The sequence below is a fragment of the Penicillium malachiteum genome, assembly GCF_028827825.1.
Source record: "Penicillium malachiteum strain IBT 17515 chromosome Unknown utg000001l:1.0-8184562.0:1.0-8186909.0, whole genome shotgun sequence".
Taxonomy (NCBI): Eukaryota; Fungi; Ascomycota; class Eurotiomycetes; order Eurotiales; family Aspergillaceae; genus Penicillium; species Penicillium malachiteum.
The window spans coordinates 3973869-3991346 of record NW_026643094.1 but is presented as its reverse complement, the minus strand read 5'-3'; the positions used below and the strand labels follow the sequence as shown (position 1 = coordinate 3991346).

At 48.4% G+C, this 17478-nt stretch overlaps 6 protein-coding genes across 6 annotated transcripts; 2 read left to right on the top strand and 4 right to left on the bottom strand.

Moving 5' to 3' along the window:
* Positions 1–211: 211 nt before the first annotated feature.
* N7483_001506 (uncharacterized protein) lies at positions 212–828 on the bottom strand (the record flags this gene model as incomplete). Its single annotated transcript, XM_057084943.1, has 3 exons — positions 212–541; positions 605–661; positions 718–828. The coding sequence occupies 3 exons, from the start codon at positions 826–828 to the stop codon at positions 212–214; spliced, it is 498 nt and encodes a 165-aa protein (XP_056951092.1).
* A 900-nt stretch (positions 829–1728) lies between these two features.
* On the bottom strand, positions 1729–5005 carry N7483_001505 (putative translation elongation factor eEF-3; the record flags this gene model as incomplete). Its single annotated transcript, XM_057084942.1, has 2 exons — positions 1729–1823; positions 1888–5005. 2 exons carry the CDS (start codon positions 5003–5005, stop codon positions 1738–1740), a joined length of 3204 nt encoding a protein of 1067 aa, XP_056951091.1. The 3' UTR covers positions 1729–1737.
* A 3611-nt stretch (positions 5006–8616) lies between these two features.
* On the bottom strand, positions 8617–10951 carry N7483_001504 (putative APSES transcription factor (MbpA); the record flags this gene model as incomplete). The annotated part of the gene is made up of 3 exons (XM_057084941.1): positions 8617–9059; positions 9131–10790; positions 10850–10951. The coding sequence occupies 3 exons, from the start codon at positions 10949–10951 to the stop codon at positions 8617–8619; spliced, it is 2205 nt and encodes a 734-aa protein (XP_056951090.1).
* A 509-nt stretch (positions 10952–11460) lies between these two features.
* Positions 11461–12450, top strand: N7483_001503 (uncharacterized protein; the record flags this gene model as incomplete). Its single annotated transcript, XM_057084940.1, has 1 exon — positions 11461–12450. The coding sequence occupies one exon, from the start codon at positions 11461–11463 to the stop codon at positions 12448–12450; it is 990 nt and encodes a 329-aa protein (XP_056951089.1).
* Positions 12451–12899: 449 nt separating this feature from the next.
* On the bottom strand, positions 12900–13611 carry N7483_001502 (putative glutamine-serine rich protein MS8; the record flags this gene model as incomplete). Its single annotated transcript, XM_057084939.1, has 2 exons — positions 12900–13275; positions 13403–13611. 2 exons carry the CDS (start codon positions 13609–13611, stop codon positions 12900–12902), a joined length of 585 nt encoding a protein of 194 aa, XP_056951088.1.
* Positions 13612–15001: 1390 nt separating this feature from the next.
* On the top strand, positions 15002–16118 carry N7483_001501 (alpha/beta hydrolase family protein; the record flags this gene model as incomplete). Its single annotated transcript, XM_057084938.1, has 3 exons — positions 15002–15228; positions 15283–15634; positions 15699–16118. 3 exons carry the CDS (start codon positions 15002–15004, stop codon positions 16116–16118), a joined length of 999 nt encoding a protein of 332 aa, XP_056951087.1.
* Positions 16119–17478: the final 1360 nt, after the last annotated feature.

Below are 17478 nucleotides of genomic sequence, written 5' to 3'. Positions count from 1 at the left end.
ACCATTGAACCCAGTCAGAAAGAAATACTATTAGGGACAAAATTGAGATTCAACAATGCTCAACAAAGCTTCTCAAACTCAAGATTGTCAAGAGTATCATTCAGCAAGAACAAAACAGAAGAACTATGACAAGACATGGACCCACCTCCGCATAGTTCTCAACATATGGAATAGTTCTCCGCATTTGAAAGCAACCAATATCATGCCTCAATCACAGCTGTAGGGCAGCACAATAAGCCTTGCGATAAGTATCCTCCAATTCACGAACATCTTCCGCGTCAGCAACAATCTGCATCCGCATCTGGTGCATCTGCACAGTCAAATCCATGATCCAATCATTCAAGGAACTATCCCCAGGCATAAGGCGAGCAAAGAGAGCCCGCAGAAAGATGTCCAGCTCATTTACGTTGTGCCAGCTTCTCGAAAGGTAGTCACGCTTCAGCACAATCTCTCTGCCGAGATTTTCCAGCTCTAGGGCACGGGCAGGATCGGTGATGGAAATTTCCTCCACACGGGTTAGGTGAAGGCGCTTGGGCTGATCCTAGTCTTTGTTAGTTTTAATCTTTTGGAACATCCGGTGGTCTGGGTGACTGAATATAGATACCTCGTTGGTCTGCACGTTGGGTTCATCGTCCCAGTCGGCCTTGCGCTTATCACCACACTATCAGATGTTAGAATTCCTTAGAGATGTCTAATTGGGTGATGTTATGGGCATACCTTGGGGCTCTTTGGTGCTGGGATCGACTCCTCAACTCCACCAGACGTGTCTTGGTGGTGCTCGGCCAGGGAATGCTCCATTTGCTGCTGATTCATTTGCTCATCAGCCATTTTTGCGGTACTTGATAATCGAACAAGTTGAAGTGAGATGAATGAGAGGTTGAGGTGATGAAGGATGGTGAGGAAAGTGAGTGAGCAAATATGGCTGGCTCAAAGGCAACGAAGGAGCTTCAACACAAATGCTCGGCGAACTTGCTTAGTCGCTTGGTTAGGCATATGGGTTCTTGTCTCTTTGATATACTAATAAAGAGCCCCTTTCAAGGTCTAAGACTGTTACTAACGCAGTACAACCTTTACTCTTGCCTTTTCCTAAAGCAAATAGCCAATAGCAAGCTAAACAAAATGCATTTCCCCTGAGTTCTTAATTCATAGTATTAAGCATAGATCCGTACTAGCATATTTTAGTAAGCACTTTAATTTAACTCTGGTCCCAAGGTTACTTCAGCTCCAAGATATAGCCCTGGAGGCCATGCCATGTAGGCGTGCCGTATACTAGAAAGATATCACATACGAATATCATAATAGGCAGAATACGGTCCACGGGTCAAGGGTAGATACTAGTAGTATCATATAGCAATAAGGTCAAGCTCACAAGCACTAGTAACTAGTATTAAGTAGAATTGGATCTTACTCCGAGCCCGAGTGAGACCCCCAAGGTCAGAGTCCCACCTGGGCATCGTCCTGAGCATCTAGAAATACAGTACTACCACAGCCTGGAGGCACTGGCAATCTCCATGGGTGGTAATGTTCTAGGGTTGTGTTCAAATTTTTAATAATGAAACATTACTACTAGGTATAGGAAGGTGAAGGTATGGTCTACAGGTCTGAAGGGAAAAGATAGAACAGCAGGAAATTTATTTTTGTCCTCAGCAACAACTATGAAATTCATAAAAAAAAAGTCATAAACTCCATAAAAAAGACAGGTGGCCGAACAGGTAGCCCGTCTTAGACGTGAATAACTTAGATGTCATCCTCGTCAGAGAAGACCTCCTCACCACGCTTGCGGCGGGCAGCACGCTCCTTCTTCTTCTTACGCAGCTCAGATCCTGTAATGTATGTTAGCAATCATGTAATTGTCAGAGGGAATATTGTTAGGGATAGTAAACTCACCAGTGAGCTTCTTCTTCTTCTCGACGACAATCTTGTTACCCATGGCGTCGAACTTGTCCTCCTCGTCGTCACCCTTGGCGTCCAGACGGGGACCGGAACCCTGACCCTGAACCCAGTTGTGGCCGGAAGGCTGCATGAGACCGTTGTTGACGGCCCAGACTTCCTCGGTAAGGTTCTCAGTGAACTCACGGGAGTGGGTAATGATAATAACACCACCCTCGAAGGACTTCAGAGCCTTGGAAAGAGCACCAAGAGAGTCACGGTCCAGGTAGTTAGTAGGCTCATCCAGGACGATGACGTGGGGACGCTGCCAAGAGCAAGCAGCAAGGACGACCTTGACACGCTGACCACCGGACAGACCACGCATGCGAGAGTGAGAAACCAGCTCGTTGTCCAGACCGAAGTTGGCGCAGTGCTGCTCGATCTCCTTACGGACCAGGGGACGGAACTGACCGGAGGCAAGGGCCTCCTTCTGATCAACCTCGGCGACCTGCTTGGAGTGAGACTCCATGATCTCGGAACGGGGCAACCAGGTGTTGTCGGCGGACATGAGAGGAGTCCACTTCTCGGACTTCATGCCGATGTTGTCACCCAGAGACCAAGAGATCTCGTACTCGTAGGTGTTCTTGAACTTACGACGAGAGTGGATACCGATGACACGACGCAGAGTACCCTCGACCTTGTAGATCTTGTCCATGGCCTTCTCGTCCTCCTCGGTGACGATCTTGTTGGCACGGTCCATGGTCTCACGGTCCTCACCAGTCTGGAAACGCCACTGAATGTACTCGGAGGGAGTGGAGTTCAGGTGGTTATCGATGTGAGCGAAAGCGTGCTGCTTAATGTAGGCAATACGGATGTTCTCGTGCTGGTAGACATCACCGGCGGTGGGGATCAGCTCACCAGTCAGGACGTTGACCAGGGTGGACTTTCCGGCACCGTTAGGACCGATGACGGCAATACGGGAACCCAGGGAGACCTGGAAGGTAATGTCGGCGATCTGGGGGCGGGGAGTGTTGGGGTACTGGAAGGTCATGTTGGAAACACGGATGATAGCCTTAGACTTGGTCTTGACACCCTCAAGGAAACCGGGCTCGGGGAACTTGAACTCCATGTCGGAGGCACCCAGCTCGTAGTAGGAGCGAGCAGAGGGGACACGCTTGACGAAGTCGCTCAGGGTACCGCGGTAACGCTTAAGCTTGAAGCGCTCGTAGTGGATAACGTGCTGGATAACGTGGTCCAAGAAGCGGGAGTCGTGGGAAACCATGATGGATGTGCAAGGAGAGCTCTTGAGGTAGTTCTCGAGCCACTCAACGTTCTTGACGTCCAAGTGGTTGGTGGGCTCATCGAGCAGAAGAATATCGGGGCTCTCGAAGACGGCACGGCACAGAGCGAGCTTCATCTTCCAACCACCGGAAAGGGCAGTGATGAGACCATCGAGCTGCTCGGGCTGGAAGCCGAACTCGTTGACCAGTTTGTCCTTAACCTCAGACTCGACGGGGTTGAGACCAACCTCAATCAGCTTCTTCACGGTCCAGCCAATGACAGTCTGCTCAGTGTCGGCAGCATCCAGGTCGTGCTCGACGTAGACAGTCTTGACCTCGTCCTTCTTGGGGAAACCCTCGAGCTGCTCGTTGTTGATGGCACGCATGAGGGTGGTCTTACCGGAACCGTTGGGGCCCAGGAGACCGTAACGCTGACCACGCTTGAGACGCAGGTGGGTCTGGTTCAGCAGAATCTTGGCACCGTAAGCCAGGGAGAAAGTGCAGTTGCAAAGATCAACACCCTCCTCCTCGTCGGAGGGGACCTCATCGGCGGCAGCGGCGTCAGGGGAGGCACGCTTGCGGAGCTGATCAGCAATGGGCTTAGCAGCCTCCTCACCAACGATGGCGACAATGTAAGGAAGGGCGTTCTGGGTCCAGGTGGTGGAGTCAGCGTCCTTCTCGTCGACGAGCTGACCAGCGATGGCAGCAACGTAGTTGATGATGGTCTCGGAGCTGGCGATGCAGGACTCGAAGTTCTCCTTGAGGATGTCCTTGAGGATCTCAGAGACGGTGGAGATGTCACCAGCGGTGGAGATCTCGGGGATCTTGCCATCCTTGATCTCACCAACACGGGTGAGGGTGTCGAGGGCCTGGCGAGTCTTCTCACGGGCCTCAGGGTCGGCAAGAATGTCGTAGTTCTTGTTCAGAGCGGGCAACATCTTAGGCAAGAAAGGAGCAACAATCTGGGGGTCCTCGACCAGCTTACACATGTTGTCGACAATGACAGCGGACTTACGCTTGATAGCGGTCTCACGCTCAACAAGACCACGGTCAAGCAGAGGAACCATGATAGCGAGGGTGGGGCCGGTAACATCGGAAACGAAAGTGGTAGCACCGAGCAAGTGAACGGTCTCAGCGACGTTCTCGGGCTTAGCGATACACTTGATGAGCTCGGGAATGAAACGCTCAATATCCTTGTTAACGATCAGGCCGCAGACCTTCTCCATGGTGGTGTAGGCGGCCTTCTTGATATCAGCCTTGGTGTCCCACATGGCCTCAGAGACAACGGGGATCAGGCGGGGGACCTGGTAGGAGAGCTGAGCGGGGGAAGAAGCAATGAGCAGCTCCAAGCAGGTCAGAGCACACATCTTCTCTTGCCACTTCTGGGCGTTGGAGATGGACTCCATGATGGCGGGGACAACGGCCTTGACGGCGTTACCGTTGATGGCCTGGACAATGGCAGCAGCAGTGCTCTGGGCAGCCTCCTGGACGGGCTTCATCTTGTCACCAACAGCAGCGAGAACGGAAGAAAGGAGCTCAGCAAGGTGAGGCTCAACACCGGGGGCAATGGTGGAGTGGGAGGCAATAGCCCGGATACCCTCAAGGGCACGCTCACGGGCAATAGCATCCTTCTTGTTGGCGAGCTGCTTCTTGAAGGTCTCGGCAGCCTTGGCGGGCAGAGTCTGCTCAGGGATGGGACCGCTGAAGAGGGTAGCCAGGTTGCTGGCGGCAGCGTTAACCTCGTCGGCGCTGGTGGAGATGTTGAGGTTCTTGATGAGGTCCTCAAGGACAGCGACCGACTGGTCGATCTCCTTGCCAGAAGAGGCAGGAACGGAAGAGACGTTAACGGCAGGCATGTTGGGAGGAATCTTGGCGGTTTTTTGAGGAAAAGGATTAAAAACGGAAAGAAAGCTTTTTTTTCTAAGGGTATCACGATGATCCGGCCTGTGTCTGCTGTTCAGGACACAGCAACGCTCTGTTCAGAGATGAGCGAAGGCTTTTCTGTCTGTCTATGCAGAAAGAAAAAGAAAAACGAAAAAAAGAGAGGACAGACCTCAAAAGAAAAAACGGGAAAGATGGGTAAGAAGGAGGGGCGGATGTGAAGGGGGGCGAGATTATTTATGTGGCCCTCGCCGCCCAAATGAATTTCGAAGAAAAAAAAATTTTGCAGTGAATATGAGTGGGTCCTGGCTAAGGCCGGATGGAGTTTAGCCAACTTCACATTCACTGCTTGATTGGTCAGCACCCTGCTTGTGTCCGAATCCCTCTTATTTAATTGGTCAGTTTCCCGATTCGAAAAATTGAAAAATTCATAAAAACTCCCAAAAAGGAAAGAGGGGTGTCACTCACCTTGAATGATAACCTCTATCAAGTACGAAGTACATAAGGTCGATATTAACTACCTAAGTATATAATTGATATTCCCTTGATCTAAATCTACATACTAGTATAGTCAATGAAGGTTTTTTTTCTTTCTATTTTTACCTTTTTGGAATTTTAATTTTAATTTTTTTTTTCGCGGCTATCAGAGGCTCGAGGGCCATGTCGTACGCTGCACCTGCAGTACCAGTCTAATCCACTCTTGGAGATCCGGGGCTTGAAACATTAATATTCTAATTAATTCAGTGCCCCTGGTATGCAGAGCAATCTCTATAGCTCCTTAGTATAAGGTACTTAGATGGGTCTTGAATTTTTTTTTTTCGTGGTTGCCACTTTTATGACCCGGTGGCGTGGCTCTTTCCTTAACCCATGTACATACTTCCGACTCTCCAAGATTCGTTTCGTGGTCGAGAGTTTTCGAGAAGCAATAGATAATAAATAATAAATAATAATACAAAATCGTATTAATTTTTAAACTTATTTTTTTCGCCTACTCCGGTCCCCGTTATCTAAGATGTTCTGGAATCTTACACAGTGGCTCAGCCCTGCAACTGTACCACATGGCTTAGGCATACCACTGTGACCTCATGGAGGGTATCGTCAGCATTGAGAAGAGAACTGGAACATTTACACTGGCAGTGACATAACTATTAATTAAATTCTAATATTATTTTTATACATATTCAATATTTTATCTTATGCCTCTATCGGAGTATGCGGACTCGGATCTACGGCTTGGATCGACATTACTATGAGCCCAACCTTGTCAAATTTTTCAGGGGTAAAAAGATTCTCCCGCCTTCATGGAAGAGAGCAAATGGGACATAGTACATCTTCAAGTTTGGCACCGGCATCTACTTCAAGTTACGTGCCAGTGCCTAACATAATGAAGATCCATTTAAATGTTGGTATCAATAGGTGCCACGCCACAGTATATACTCCATATTGAAACCATCATCACCGCTTTTTCTCTCACCGCTTCACCTTATCGCTTATCAGGGACTATCACAATTCTATACCCCTCTTCAAGTTCTCCTTGTACTCCGCACTTTGTACTGAATTACATTCCTTAATATCCACCAAGGCAAATGAATTTGACTGTAATATCTCGGCATAACCCGTATGAACATCCCTATCCCTATCCCCCGCGAAACCACCCGGGTGGCGAACCCCAATCGGGCCACTCGGCCAGTGGATCAATCGCCATGATTCGGCCCTTACTGCTTTAGTTGGACCAGAAACCGGCCTTGAACTTCAGTTAAAACTTTCTTTTTTTTCATTTCCATAGTTCAATCCCGATTATCTACTTCTGGACCTGATTCGTGCTTCAGATTCTTTCTTTTTCTTTGCCTTGGCTCTTTGGCCTCCCGATTCTCCCGGCGCTTTTCCGCGACTGGGGCACGAAAAGTTTTCTTTGAAGCGAGGCAAAGCAAAGCAAATTTGATTTAGAATAGTATCCAGTAAAAATCCAGGAAATTTTGTACTTGTTATTCTCACTTTTCTTTTCCTAAACACAGACTACAAGGCTTGTGGCGCGGTGTCTCCTTTTCGCCGCCACTCACAGCCCGGGTATAACCTTGGAAGCCTGATAGAACTGTAGTATACACGACGAGACCGGGAACACTCCTCAAGGACATGTACTTATACTTCTATAGTTGGATTTGGGGCCGGCATGGATGACACTTTTATCTGCCCCAGGTGCTTATTGTATGGGGCCGCCTTATCTTATGGCCCCCTTCCTTTCTTTGTTTAACCCTGGATAACTCGGACCTGGGGAAGGAGGGGCCAAATAGTACCCACCCCTTTGTTCGGTGGGGGTTGAATCTGGGGTGCTTGTAGATACACGTAAGATGTACTACGGGGCTGTTCCCTAGGGAGATGATGAGTTCAATCACCTCGTACTTTGTTTTCTCCCGTTTGCTCGTTGTACTCCGTGCTCTGTGGCTTGTTTAATCTACCCCTGAGATCTGGGCTGCGTCCTTTCTCATACCCACCAATCGAATATCGCTAAGCATCATAGACGAAGTACCCTGTCGAATAAACATCGGCGAACCCCTTTCCGTTTGTTAACGTTGCGCCCCCTTGTCCAGTCGCTCGGGCCCATACTCCTGCACATAGCCCGCCTACATCACCCTAGATCGACAGACCTATCAGTTCAGGTCTGAATGGATTTTAGAGAAGGGGCCATGCCAGTGGTCTGGTTTCCTGGAGATCAGTTCAGCCATGTCTTGGGGTCCAAGACCTAGGGCGATGTATGCGGGCTATGGTTGGTTGTATATTTCGGGAACCAGCATACCACCTGGGCAGGTTGCGCGGATGCCAGTGCCAGTGAGTCTCAAGGCTTGCGACATCCAAGTTCAAGCACGGGTTTCACACTACGGCTCGGATACCACTGCCAGTGGCAGTGCGAGGTGAAACAAATTCAAAACTGATTGAGAGGAGGGGTAGTATGGATCCGTTTAAAGGGCCTAGAGTCCACATTCGCGCATGGTTATCCGTCAAGATTCTGTTTCTCCTACTACTACTAGTGGTGTCACTTACCCTTCCAAGGTTGGGAGCTGTCTGTGATTAATGGAGCCCTCCGAGTCCAAGGCCGGATGTTGTTCATAATATGATCTGGTCACAGCAGGTAGCAACCTGGATGTCTACTAGTACTAAACGCACGTGCGAAATATATGGAGCGGCTCTTGGAACACTTCCAAAGTTGACCAGAAATGGTGATAACTTGAAGATCATTTATTGAAACATTATCGTAGATACGAAAATCTCAAATCGCTGGCCACCCGGGTATTGTATCAACGCCATTCAAACCGAAACTGAAACACAGATAAACCAAGACTCATGGTGAAACTACCAGTCCTGTCCACGATCCCGCATCAGGATCTCAATAGCCTCTTCGTGCGAGACCGGGTTTTCATTCAGTTCCTTAACACATTCCGTTAATCCTTCGGCTGCTTCATCCACTTGCTCAGCTGTCCAGCCTGTACAGGACATAACCATGCGGCGATAATTCTCGCCGAGAATTGCATTATTGGCCTTAAGTTTATCCACCTCCTCCGTAACGCCAGAAAGGAACTCATGATAGAGCTTAAGACGAGTCTTGAGCACATCCGGAGAATTTAATGAGGCCAGAAGTTGAACTTGCTTTTTCGGAGAACCCGGTTGATGGGTCGAAGGTATCTGGGAATAGAGCATCGAATGATCCAACGTCCACGCCCGAATCCTGATCTGCATCACCAACGAAAGTGACGTGAGAGGAGTCCACGTCGGGTGTGGCCTTCAAAGTCGCCACCAAGCTGTCAGAGGAACGTTCCAGATTCTTAATTCGTCGCTCCAGTTCTACTCGTTCGGTGCTTTTCCGTCTCAATTCATCAAACTCCTTTTGCTCGATCTGACGAGCCTTTGCGGACTCCCGGATCTTGCCATGCCAGTGATTAAATTTTTCTTGTTTTTGGGTCAAGTTCGAGGATAACTCTCGGTCGATCCCTCCCAGGGCTTCTTCTACCATTGCACTAATTTGGGACACCGTCGCTGGAGGAAAGATTAGTAAAAAGAAAGAAGAAAAAATGACAGGGACGAGGGAACAGGGAAAGGGCATATACCATCAAGAATCTCCTTCTTCGATTTTGCCAGCTGGTCAATAAAGGTATCACCCCGACCTTCGGCTCCCTGCGACTGGGCATTCCCATCAGCCATATCAACTCCAACGCCGTAATCAGCGGGTCGAAGACCAGTGTGGTTCGGAATATGAGGATCGGCTCCAACCTCCAGCAGTTGTGGAACAAGGACTGAGCGTGCTCGGCCTGCAAGGTTCAGGGCGGTATCACCCTGGTCGTCGCGCAGGTTGACGATCTCTGAGATGAAGCGGCCGAGAGAGATAACATCGTTGCCTTGGGATCCATTTTGCGCCTGGTCACCATTGGCATTGGACGTGATTCCGCCGTGTCGAACAATAAATTCCAGCAGACATTCCAGGTAGTGCTTTGCAGAGACATGTCCTCCGCCACCTGTCGCTGCCATGACCGCAATATGATGCAGAATTGTACGACCACTGTAGTCGACCATATCAATAGTTGGGGCAAGGACTTGGAGCAATCGCGAGAAGCTTCGGTAGTCGAGGTTATTTCTCGTCCCCACTGACTTTTGCAACGCAGTCTCACCAGCACCATTGACCCGCGCAACGTTAACTCCCTTTGCAACCAGTGCCTGAATCAGAGGCATGCGTGCCAGCATAGCTCCCCAGTGGAGAGCGTTGTTCCGGTATTCATCAAGTGGGATCTCGAGATCTGCACCTGACAACTGTAAGAGAGCGGGGTGATTGCTGAAGTCTTTGATGCGCTTGTCAAGGAACAAAGTCATTATCAACTTCATTTTTTGGAAATTTCCTGGAGTGGTGGCTGGACCCAGAGCTTCGACACCACGTTTTTGACCGTCATCCATGGGTGGTGGTGGTGGGAGATCCATGTCTTGGTAGAAGGAGTCGTTTGGTTCGGTGGGAGTAGGTTCATGCATAGATAGATTAGATGGCTCTCGGGGTAGTCCAATCGATGGACCATGATGTGAAGAAGAGCGAACACGCTTGCGAGGTGGTTCGGCGAGGTCGTCATTGTCATCATGTGCCAAGTAGCGATTCTGTAGACTGCTAAAGCCACTGTCTGACATATTGTACATGCTCTGTTGACTGAAAGCCATTTGTGATGATTCCTGACTGCTCATTTGGTGTGATGGTTTGCGGATGACACTGGGGCGTCTGCTGTTTGAACTCGGGGAATCGAACCGAGCTTTGCTAATAGCGTTCACTGCAGTTGCGGCTGTGCGTGAGATATTTTGGAAGAAAGTGCCCTGCTGTGGCTGGGATGAGCTTCGGTTCTCAGCGCCACTGTACAATCGTTTGCGCTGAGCAGCCATTGCTTGCTCCTTAGTCGGTGTATCCACCAGTCCTTGTGTGGGACCACCAGGCCCATCGGGGCTCGTATCATACTCAAGCAGCGGTCGTAGCAACTCCTCTACATTGTATTCTCGACATAAATCCAGACCTCTCTGGTAGTTTACCCATGTACCTTGATATTTACCATATCCACCCTGTACTTTTTCATGTTCACCAGCTGCAATCTCTTTCTCCAATGTTTTTGTTCGGCGAGCCTTGACAACACCGGCGACTTTCAGGATCTGGGTTGCGTTCAACCATGAATCGTGGCGACGTTTCATAATGGCGACCCCATTGACTTCCATCTCATATACCGAAATATTGGAATAAACGGCCTGTTTCAAAGTTGTGAGTAAAAAGAGCGTATGGCGAGGATTGCCACGAAAGGACGAACTCGATAAATCTGTGGCTTGTATTCCTCCTGGTAAGACATCGTAGAGCCATAATCATGAGACTGATCGTAGCCTCCAAAGCTACCTCGTGCACCGTTGGACATATTGAAAGATATCGGAGGACTCGGAGTTGGAGACGTCGTCGCGCGTGAGGGAAGGAGAAAGAGAAATTGTGCAAAGTGCTCCTAGTCCATGCAATGACCTCAGCCTACTTTGGAAAAAGAAATTTCCTAGCCTATGAGGTCTTCAGGCCAGGGTCAGTAAATGTAAAAAAAGACCAGGGTAAGGAAAATAGGTGGAGAATTACCGGAACGCGAAATCAAAAAGGAGAGGCGCGCGTGTGGCTTTAGCACCCGCTATCCGGGAAAGCACAGCGGGATCAAGGCAAGAACCATGCAAAACAGATAACGGGATCTTTGAATGCAAATACACAAAGAATGTGTCAGAATTAGAATCGCAGATCAAAAAAGTGCAATGCAAGGCAGTGATCAAGTCGCGGGGTTGGGGAAGTGAAAGTGAAGGTCGCGTCAATCCCGTGACCACGCCAAGGTTTTCGCGTCTTCACCGTTTTGAGAAACTTAAACCTTTCTGGGATGAGAAGAACGAATAGATCATGCCACCAAAACCTCGAATATCTTTATTTTCTCTGAGCCCTGAAGCTCCACAATGGCAGCATTTACTTCGTGCTACTTTACAAGAATGTGCCTATCTTCCAGATCCTATTGCTCGAACATATATGCGTAGCTATGTTGTGGATCGATATCGCCGAGCATTCAAATCAAAAGTACCCGAAGTCAAGTTGACTCGAGCAGCTAAGCAGGGTCTCACTTTGTTACGAAGGGCCAATGAAGGCTATCCACGAGCATTAGACCGAGTCATGCTCATGTCTTACGGCCGGATTGGCAAAAGAAGACACGAGTTAGTCGACCAGCTCTTGACTCCCAAAGTCCCAGAAAACACCGAAGCACTCAGAGATTTGGTCAACAGCGTGCCTGAGTTTGAAGATGGCTGGGTAGCCCCAGAGATCATTACGGCCCTAATCAAGTCTCAGATGAACCACGGGGTTTTCACCGCATCCCGTGTCCGACCCCAGATAAAGTCCAGTGAGCCAGTGATTCCCGAGAAGAATATCTGGGGTCGACCTTTATCTCGATCTCGTCGGTTCAATATCCGGCATGACTGGTATTACGAAACACTGTATAGCGTCCTACCACCGTTACCAGAACGAGATCTTGAAATTATGCAGGGTCTAATTGCGGGGACTATACCATGGAAGCCTCGGAGGCAAAGGCCGGTACAGCCTCCTGCCTCTAAGAACGATATCGTGTTGGACTTCTTGACAGATGGTCCTCAAAAAGAGAACACCTTTCGGCCATATGTAAATGGTCGTCCGCACAATATTACTACGAGGTTCATGCAACGCCAGTGGAGGCGTATCTCTGCACTTATACCCAGAATTCATTGGAATGATGCCATGAAGAGGTGGAATTTTGATTGGGACAGTCCTAAGAGTCTACCACAGGTGGCCTTTGCTGTGGAGGAGGATTCTGATCTGGATGGGATTTTCGGGTCATCAGCTGGAGACGCCCCCAAGAGCACTTGAGTTGATCCAAATTTCTTCAACCATTTGAATCGGGTCGAATTCATGGATTCGAAGTTGTAAATTAGTCATGGTCTAAGTCGTGATATACCGATCTTGAGGCCAGTTGTAAATATCAATACCAATACTAATAGATGGGTTCAATCCCGAATATTCTAATACTTAAGAATGAAAATTCCAACGTGATATATTATTTCCATACTCGTATTATCATTCAAAAATAATATCATGATCAACATTTGAATGATCTTGAAAATATTGATACCCGTATAAACAAAAAAAATGATTCTCAAACCGCAGCCCGAACTCCAATATATCAAAAACCCAAGGGACTCATGCAAGTAATCATAAAGATAAAAGCGCCGCTAAAAGAACTTGAAATCCATGATTCTTCCCAGGAATATCGAAACAAAGTCAAGATCATCCAGTGACTCCAAAACAGATACACCCACTTAGTCACGGTCTCTGCGACGATCAAAGTAGTCTCTGCGATCGGCCAAGAAACCAAGGGGACCACGGCCAAGAATTCCGCCTCCCTCACGACGTCCTCCCAGACCCAGGAGACCACCACCGTTATTACAACAGCTACCGCGTCCTCGTCCTAGGCCAAGGAGACCGCCGCCGCCACTAGAACCATCATCGGTTGTGGTAGTAGTTGTGGTGGTTGTTGTGGTACCAGTCATCGGTTGCTGGTAAGGGCCTTGTGGGTAGCCTTGAGGTGGGTATCCTTGTGGAGGGTAGCCCTGAGGAGGATAACCCTGAGGATAGCCCTGAGGGGGGGTAACCCTGCTGGGGATATCCTTGAGGAGGATATCCCTGGGGTGGGTACTGTTGTTGGTATTGTTGTTGTTGTTGTTGCTGCTGCTGTTGCGCCTGGTTCTGATAGTGGTGTTGACTGCGAATATAACTGTCAGTTCCTGTCTTGTAGGCCAAGTTATTGTCGGTCTCAACTTACACTCCATGTGTGACAGCGTTCGCACCAATAGCTCCAATGACTGCACCGCCGGCAGTCGCCAGTGCACCACCACCCATCTGATGGCCTACATAGGCACCACCAGCACCACCAATGAGAGTAGATCCTAGACCTCTCTCATCTCCCTGGCCCTGGGGCTGGTTGTATGCGGGGGGGTGCCTCAGCATAGTATGTTGAGTTGGCGCCAGCATGCTGGTCCTTGCTGTCTTCGTTGTTCTCAGGCACACCCATAGTGGAGATTAAAGATTAAGGTAAGTGGATAAGGTTGTTGAGGAAATCCTTCGAGTCTGAATGAATTGATATGAAAAAAAGAAGGGTAATCAGCTTCTTTTATGCTACAATTTGGACCAGCACATGGATTCTTTCCCGCTGCGCACGTCACTTCATTGGGGGCGGAAACCCATAGTGGAACATGGGCTATGTACGAAACACCGCCTCCAAGGACTCTATTAAAAGTATCAGGAGAGCAAGGATCGGCATCAGCGCCGTACAAAGCGCATCTTTTTTCTTTGTGTTCAGTAGGGCTGTGGCTTCTAACGTGGCTGGGGCAGATAATGGGGGATTTGATAGGTCGACAAGACCCTAAGCAACGCAACTAAGCTTGATTAAAATCCCGCACCCGCAACGTTTAACTGTTCCGGGTATCCAGTTCGCAAAACACACCCAGTTGAGACAGAATCGGCGCCTAGGGAGTAATTTAGCGCCATAACTCCCAGATGTCCAAGATTAGTATCCACGGAGTTCTCCGCATGCCCCAGGGCGGAATATTTGAATTTGCGCAGGGCCAAGCCATAGTGTTATAAGCCCCCATGCACTGTTGAATTTGAAATAGTAGCATCGCTTGGATAGAAACATTTTTGAACACGAAGTACGGAATTAAGGTAAAGCCGAATAAGCATAAGGGGCAGAGATGAAACTGTAGGCGCACAGATGAATCCTTCTCATTTTTGAACACGAAGGATGAACACGAAGGCCAATGGTACGGTCGCTAGATGAGCCTAATGAGGGTCACTAGCCCCCAAAGATGTTGTGGGGGCCAAAGTACGGAGTACAAAGGCACGATAGATAAAACAATCAAACGGTGTAAACAGAACAAACATGAATAAATTAAATCAAACAAGACAAACAGGGAAAACATGCAAACATGATCCTTCGGGCAGCCGTATTCCCGGTGCTCTATAAGCAGTTTGGCTTAGCCTTAGATACCAACAGATGATTCGCTTGACATAGCGGTTTTATTTCCCTACTATAAACCCGGGGTCGTAAATCCCGGCTTAGGCAGCCCGGTCTCCGGAGATTTGACACCTGCACATGTGAATAAACTTCCGGGGTTATGCACCGTAAATGAATAGTTATTGTTTGCATTCTAGGTATGATTTCCAACATTGGCTGAGGCCCGGGGCTCGGGGTTATGAATCCAAGATCAAAGTAGGATCATGTATGGCACAATAGGTATATATAGCACCAAGAAATCCAGCAAGGGATGATTTTTAGTATCCATCGATCAGCTGAATTAAACAACCATTCGAGATTCTCACTCCAAACTAACCATCATCCATTCGTCTTCCATCAACCAACATAATGGTTGCAGCACCTCTGATTCACGATCCCGCCAAATACAAGGACTTCCACGTCCACCATGAGACATACAAAATTGTCTCTGGACACTCGGTGGAACTGACCATCCTCGTGCCTAAATTCCTGGTTGAGAATGGTGAGTTGTCGGAAAAGACACCTTTAATCGCTGAGTTCCATGGTGGATTCCTTGTCGGCGGAAATCGACTCTTCTCCCCTTGGTTCCCTGACTGGTAAGTACAAATACTGAACATCGACCACAAAGGCAGAGCCTAACATGTCCGCAGGCTTGTCGAGCTGGCATTTTCCAGACGTGCTATTGTCATCACACCGGACTACCGTCTTCTCCCCGAAGCCAACGGCCACGACATCCTAGAAGACCTATCTGATTTCTGGAAATGGTTCTCCGAGAACCTAGAGACTAAGCTTGCGGGCTATCACCCAGAAGCAAAGATCCAGCCAGACTTCGATCGCATCTTAGCAACAGGCGGTAGTGCAGGAGGCTGGCTGGTTTCGCAGAGCATGTTTCTGCACCCAGAGATCAACATTCAGGCGGCTATTCTGCCTTATCCCATGATTAACCTGCGAGATCGGTTCTGGGCTGAGGAATATGAGAAGCCTATCTTCGGTCTGCCAACTGTCCGTTGAACTCTCATTACCACGTATACATATGTAAATATCAAACTGACTGTTCGCTTTCCAGCTTCCATTTGCTATGGTCGAAGCTCATATGCAAAACCTGCCTCCTAATGCAGTAGTTACCGTGGATGGAGATATTGAGAAGGAAGGCGGCCTTACCAGAATCCCATTGGCAGTGAGCACTGTGCAAAACGGCAAATTCTTGGATTTCTTCGGCCGCGAGACCGAGCTGTTTCCCTTCGAGAACCTGACACGCGCAGAACGAATTCCTCCCTTTGTTTGGGTCTTCCATGGCAAACAGGACTCTGCAGTGCCTGTCTCAGGAAGTGAGAAATTTGCGGCTGAAATTCAGAAGTACCAGTCAAATGTTGATGTGAGACTTGATTTGAAGGATGGAGAGCATGGGTTCGATACCGATGAGCATCTTACTATCTTTGAAGGGTGGATGAAGGAAGGTGTTGACCAGATGTCTGCTTATTGGTAAACACCTGGCATGGATGTTACACCAAGCATTCTTACTAACATTTGTTATATGCGATTTGTTTAGATAGCGCTATAGAGTTATTGCTTATTCTTAATAATTTGATATTCAACCAGTTATTCGATCACATTCTATCTCATAGGTCAATTCCACATCTAAGCAAATAGATCCAAGGTAAGCTTTTCGGTAATTCGGTAAATTCACGGCAAATCCATGGCCCATGGTACCTGCAGCCAAGAATCAATAGATCTCGGATCCAGTTACAGTCAAACATCTAGATAAATATTGAACGTCTCTTATTGAAATGGTGCAAACATTTGAAGCAGCCTGAATGCACATGAGTGGGCCCGAAGTCACTTTTATGATGACTCTAGCCGATGTCTTATAGTTCACTCGCTTATTTCTCCTCATTGCAATCCACTAACAAGTCAAGTGCGCACTAGATATTTTTCCATCGTGAGACAAGCTAAGAATTCCCATTCAAATCAAGCGACAAACGGCCAACCTCCGAAACCTAGTATGCTAGATCCCCGCTGTTAACTCCAAGAACCCAAGTTGCCAAGCTTCAATCCCCGGCCCGCGTCTCGGAGGAAACTGTTAATTGCCGGAGACTTCACCCAGAATATTGATGAACACCTTGCTCCGAACCATTAGGATCTCTCATAATTTTTTTTCCATATTCGCCAAGCCAATTTCTCTATATCGGCGAACACGGTAAATAGGCTAAACCGGCAACTCCAACATATCCATGGATACTTTGCCGAGGCTGACCGATGGGCCGATCATGGCAAGGCCGGCGCTGGAAGGGGCGCGGGACAAGCCATTTTGGCTTTTAGTTCGGGAGCTTAGTGGGTCGCGGGGGTAAAGATGGTGCTTTTTTTCTCTTCTTTCTCCCCCCAGAGCTCCACACCGTATGAATAGAACAACATCGGAGAAAGTCTAGCCCGGTTTTCAGTTCAGTTCTTGTAAACTTGAACCGCAAAGACTGAGAGAGAAGTAAAAGGCTTTAAAGAGTAACCTATCTGATGCCTGTGACGGAGTGGCTGGCGCACTGTTCGTCTGGGGTAATATACAGCCTCACGTGGAGAACGCCTCTTGGCTTTGACGCAGATCCCGACTTCAATATGGTAGCACCGTGGTACTACGTCGTACTTCGACTGAGTCAGAATACCGGATGAGGTTTGTAGTAAGCCCGTATACTAGGGTATTGGTTAAGCGGAGACCGGCGATTCCAACCAATCTCAACAGTGGGGGAATTTGACTCGAAGTATATCCCTATGTAACGGTAGAACTGGAACTCTCCAAATAAACATAATGTCGGAGTCCATAATCCGTAGACGAAGCCGAGAAAAACTTACCGTGT